This window comes from Phalangium opilio, unplaced genomic scaffold (assembly GCF_054372755.1).
Source record: "Phalangium opilio isolate 3A_F unplaced genomic scaffold, DU_Popi_V2 ptg000032l_1, whole genome shotgun sequence".
In the NCBI taxonomy this organism is placed as follows: Eukaryota; Metazoa; Arthropoda; class Arachnida; order Opiliones; family Phalangiidae; genus Phalangium; species Phalangium opilio.
Genome location: NW_028324159.1, coordinates 9,743,410 through 9,749,453, shown reverse-complemented (window position 1 = coordinate 9,749,453; position 6,044 = coordinate 9,743,410). Strand labels below are relative to the sequence as shown.

At 34.5% G+C, this 6,044-nt stretch overlaps 1 protein-coding gene across 1 annotated transcript; it reads left to right on the top strand.

The window, feature by feature from the left end:
* Nucleotides 1–1,913: 1,913 nt before the first annotated feature.
* LOC149685948 (uncharacterized) lies at nt 1,914–6,044 on the top strand. Its single transcript, XM_089870958.1, has 3 exons — nt 1,914–2,041; nt 4,706–5,752; nt 5,817–6,044. The coding sequence occupies exons 2-3, from the start codon at nt 4,726–4,728 to the stop codon at nt 5,897–5,899; spliced, it is 1,110 nt and encodes a 369-aa protein (XP_089727084.1). The 5' UTR covers nt 1,914–2,041; nt 4,706–4,725; the 3' UTR covers nt 5,900–6,044.

Here is a 6,044-nt window from a genome sequence, read left to right as displayed (position 1 = left end):
AATCGCAATCTACACGTGCAAATTAAAAATATAATAAGTTTATTTGCAAACGTATATATTTGGGAGTAACAAAACGCAATCTACACGTGCAAATTAAAAATATAATAAGTTTATTTGCAAACGTATATATTTGGGAGTAACAAAACTTAATCTACACGTGCAAATTAAGAATATAATAAGTTTATTTGCAAACGTATATATTTGGGAGTAACATAACGCAACCTACACGTGTAAATTAAAAATATAATAAGTTTATTTGCAAACGTATATATTTGGGAGTAACAAAACGCAATCTACACGTGCAAATTAAAAATATAATAAGTTTATTTGCAAACGTATATATTTGGGAGTAACAAAACTTAATCTACACGTGCAAATTAAGAATATAATAAGTTTATTTGCAAACGTATATATTTGGGAGTAACAAAACGTAACCTACACGTGCAAATTAAGAATATAATAAGTTTATTTGCAAACGTATATATTTGGGAGTAACAAAACTTAATCTACACGTGCAAGTTAAGAATATAATAAGTTTATTTGCAAACGTATATATTTCGAAGTAACAAAACATAATCTACACGTGCAAATTAAGAATATAATAAGTTTATTTGCAAACGTATAACTTAATCCACAAGTATAGTTTTGGGATATATCAAGTTAATTTCGAAACGCATATATTTAGGTGTAATAAAACGAAACCTACACGAGTAGTTTTTCAATATTACAAGTTATTTGCAAACGAATATATTTCAGAGATCAAAACGTAATTTACACGTGTAGTTTTAAATCATAATAAAGTATTTTGTGGTTGTATCGACCAATATCGGTAGGCGGTTGGAAACTTAACAAAACTTGGTTTATTTCGTTAAACTTGCGCAAAATATTAATTACAATTTCAAACCTCCTTAATTGGACTCCTCGCTTAATTAGGAGGTCGACTCCTTTATGCAATCTACACGAGCACTTTTGGAATAAAAGAAGTTCATTTGCAAACGACTGTATTTGGGAGTAGGGAATCGCAATCTTCTCGTGAAATTTTTGACAATTTTAATTATATATTCAAACGTATATATTTGGTACTACTGAAACCTAAGCAACACGTGTGATTTTCGAATAAAACAAGTTAATTTGCAATCGTATGTATTTGGGAGCAGGGAAACATAATCTACTCGTCTAATTTTGGAAATTATTTAGTCTATGAAACATGCAAATTAACGCATGTAGAAACGATTAAATTAAATACAATAACGTGTGTCTATACTACAAACTTTACACTCTCTCCATACTTGTAATATTATGACATACCTCAATATATTAAAGATGGGGCGTATCCTAAATTTTGAATAATACGAAATCTAAACGGTTCTCAAATCAGTCGAATTAATTGAAGCCGAGAATTTACTTGGGTGATAACAAAAGGTCGCAAAACGTTTATACTTAAGCATCAGTTCATGGTTTTGATTTTTGGTAAGGCTTTGCATGATTCTAATCAATGTTGAAAACAATGTGAATATATGAATAATATCTTAATTTAGCAAATATTTTATTTTTTAATTGTTATTGCCGTTTAGATTAGATATAATAGACTTAAAAATCATGTGAGTCTGTAGTTCTTAACCTTATTTCACGACAGAATTATCCCTTCAAACATTTTAAGTTCTTAACAAGAAAACTTTCCAAAGCGTGTAAGAGTATTTTAAAATGGGCTAAACCCCTAAAATTTGAAAAATGCAGTCCGTTACAAGGACAGCTACCGACTGGGGTACGTACCCCTTCGCCTGACCTTCAGGCGGTTCTGAGAAATAAGCTATTCGACATACCTAATGTAAAGCTGTGCAATTCGTAGATAGTAGTATTTTCAATTTACGGGTGGCAGGCTTCACTTCATTAAATCAATGAAATCGAACAAGAAGTAGTAGAACTAGTATCGACGCGCCGATAGCCGTCTCAACCAAATTCCTTTTTACTCCGTCACAGAAAAGGACAATTTTAAACCAGTTGCGTTGGCGGTGGTTTTGTGCTGATTTGTAACTCTGTGGTAAGTTTATACATTTTAAGATGAATTTGCATGTTTTATTCAAATATTTATGATTATTCATGTTCGTGAAAACAAAGTTCGGAACGTATATCATGAAAAAATATTGACCAAAATTGTGATTTTCATCAAATGTTTATATAGTTTGTGATAGGTTTTTATAAACTGATTGCTTTCAGTTTAATTAAAATGTTTAAAAAATTGAAGTTAGAATTTTTACTATCTTCAATTTTCCCGACAGTTTGAGGTTTCATAATAATGTACAAATTAAGGCTTTTGATAATTCATTTACTATCTTCAATTTTCCCGACAGTTTGAGGTTTCATAATAATGTACAAATTAAGGCTTTTGATAATTCATTTCGGTATTTATAAAGGATAAGTAGGTTTCATTGAAAATGGTAGTTTGATCAGACTGTTAACGTGCTAATTGAACGGTAACACTTGTAACTGTACTGAACTTTTTCTTTATACAATTTCTCTTCTTTAAAAACTGCAACCAAATTTTCCCTTATTAAAATAGTTAATTACTCCAGAAATTTCGAAAGATTTTCTTATATTCTCGCGCGATGAAGTTTTCAGTTTGTAGTTATGATACTGAGTGAAAGGTCCTTCGTTTCGAGATCTCTCTTCTCCCTCTCCTAGGGCTAGCCTGCTAGGCCTATGTCTCATCCCAATCGCCGCCGGCGCTTTCTTCTCTGCTCCTTACTCTCTCTAAATCGCGCTAGCGACGCGTCCGTGCGAGAGTCAGAAACAGGCGCTAGTGCTTTTTCTTAAAACTTTAAGACAGTGTAAAACTAAAGCAGCGTTTTGCAACTAAGTTTGGTGACAGAAATCTTATCTATTTTGTAAATTGTAAAAAACTTTAAAGTACATGCTTGTGTTTGTTATAATTTTCGCCAAGGCCTAGGGAAAAACACTTGAAAAACGCTGCATTAAAGGGATATTCTCAATCTTTTTCGACTAGTATTAGATCGCGGCAGTTGTGGGTAGAAAAATTAGCCTAAAATAGAGTAATTTCTTTCCCATATATTGGCAAAGGCTTAGGGGTCCATGTTTATTAATGGTATTGGCATGGATTTATAATAGAAGCTTACGCTTCCTGGATATTCCACTCGCCTTAAAACGCGCACAACATTTATTCCTCATCTGAACTGGCGCGAGCTAGTACCAGCCTGGCAGGCGCGTTTGTGACGTAGAATTTGAGGCAAATTCAGAGGGGGGTTGAAGTTTTTCACGTGATCGAGTTCTAAATTTGAATAGCGCGCGCGAAAATATTTTTTGAAAAGCGCGCGTGCACGCGCGCCGAGAGAAAAAAGTTTGCCTCAATTTCTACGTCATCAGCCCCCCAGCCCCCACGCGCGCGAATTTTTATGACATAAATGTGTTTGAAATCAAAATGCCTTACTGAAGGCTACAGTGGAATATCCAGGAAGCGTAAGCTTCTATTATAAATCCATGGTATTGGCATGGATAAAGAATGCGCGTGAGTAAATTTGTTTTCACTCTACAGGATAGGCAACTCCCTATCTCGGACGACAGTTTATTCTGTATATACTTTGTCACAACATCGGTTGTCAGCATGCGCAAACCTAGGTCTCTATGTAACGTAGCTTTGTACGTGCTGTCAAGAGACATAAAACTTCAGGATTTTCTGGATTTAAAATATCCGCGAGTTTGTTTAGCTCGAGTGCACGGACCTCTAGTCCTTAGTTTCAAATACGTGTGAAATTGCCTACAGCCTACTACACCAATTTGAAACTAAGGCCTAGAGCTAAAAAAACTCGAGGATATTTTAAATCTTGAAGATCCTCAAGTTTTTTGTCTCTTGGCAGCATGAACAAAGCTAAGTTGCATAGAGACCAAGCTTTGCACGTACTAACAACCGATGTTGTAACAGCGTATATACAGAATAAGCTGTCGTTCGAGATATGGAGTTGTTTATCCTATAGCGTGAAAACAAATTTCCTCATGTGCATTCTTTATCCATGGTATTGGTTTATTTTGGCCTAATGGCCGTATTTTGAGCTTTAACCTATTTAAATTTAAAATATTAAATTGGCGAAAATGCAAAAAGTATGAAAACTACTTTTAGGTGTAAATCTACTGCATCTCCAAGTGAGAGGAGGGCAGCGGGAGCAATGTAGATGTTTCGCTCGTGTTTTAAAAATTAATTTAAAATAGTAGTCATTAAAATTATCAATATATATATATATATATATATATATATATTTAAAAACGCAATTTTAGGTTCTATCTGATATAAAATATTAAAGCTTCTCATTAGTAGCCAAAAGATTGATTCTATCACTTTAAAGGGCTCCACCAGAAGCTTGCGGGGTCTCTAGCCTTACACGTGCAAATGGCAGACCGCCTTTTACCTCTTCCAAAGCTACCGCGCCCGCAAGCTGCCGGTGAAGCCCTTTAACTAATGCTTTTGTTTTTCTCCCGCATTTTATCCAAAGAGTCAAGGGTTTTAAATATTACAAAGTAAGTTAGTTTTGTAATAAGGTGTCCTGTATTTACTTCGAAAGATTAAGGACTTTATACTTTATACTTTACTTTTTTATATTATTGATAATGTTTAATAATTCAGGTTGCGTACTTTTTATATGATTGATGTTTTAAAATTCAGGTTGCGAACTAATTTTAGTGTTTCAAAAATTAGGTGACTTTAATCATCCTGATATGTACAAGATTTCCAAACGACAAAAATTAAGGCATGTTAAGGCTGCTGTTCAGCAACATTTAGCTGACGTTTTTTGTCAAGCCGTAGATAAAGAAGTCGGTGATAATCAAACAGTTTCTACATCATGTGAATTAACTGAAGTCCCTTCGTGTAGTGATAATGAGAAATTTGTTGAAATTACGGATTTTAATAATGACAATTTCGAGATTAATGGCTATTTAAGCTCAAGCTCAGAGGAAAGTGAAAGTGCTGACATACTAGAGGATTTAAAACGGTGGGCTCTAGACTTCAGTATTAGTCATGCAGCGTTAAATAGACTTTTAAAAATCTTAAAACCTTATCACAAATCTCTACCTATGGATGCTAGATCACTACTAAATTCCCAGAGTCAGTCTTGCCTTACCTTAGATTACATGGAAAATGGGTATTACTACCACGTAGGCCTTGCGTGTGGTATTGAAGACAAGCTTGAACAAGGAGCTCCTCAACAGGATACTTCTACCCTTACTTTAATGTTTAACATTGATGGCATTCCTCTTCATAAAAGTTCAAATGGACAGTTTTGGCCTATACTAGCGCGCTGCCTCGAAACTAAGGACAATAGTCCATTCTTAGTTGGAATATTTTATGGCTCGAGTAAACCAAAATCTCTGGATTTGTATCTTAGAAAGTTTGTTAACGAATCTCGACAACTAGTGAAAGATGGCGTTAATTATAATGGCAAACACTATAACATCCAATTGGGTCCATTTATCTGTGATGCACCAGCTAGGTCTTACTTAAAATGTTTCAAGAATCATAATGGATATTTTGGGTGTGATTATTGCGAGACAAAAGGACAATATAAGGATAAGGTCATATTCGACGAATTAGAGGCCCCGTTAAGGACTGATGAGAGCTTTCGAAATCAATCTCAAATAGAACATCATTTGAAGGATCAAACTTGCACCCTGATGGAACTGCCAATAGATATGATAGATGACTTTCCAATTGATTATATGCACCTTGTGTGCTTGGGATGCACACGTAAGGTTATCCATAGTTTAATGAAAACAAAGTCTCCGGTTAAACAAAATAATTTTACAATCAGTCTGCTCTCGGGGAAATTGCTTGAAGTTTCGAAATACACACCAAGCGAGTTCTCTAGAAAACCTAGAAGTTTATTGGAAATAGACAGGTGGAAAGCCACAGAATTTCGTCAGTTCATCCTGTACACAGGATTCGTAATTTTCAGAGGGATTTTGCCGGATAATTTGGTGGACCACTTTCAATTAATGCACTGTGCTATTTATTTATTGTGTCAACAAAGCCCATCTCT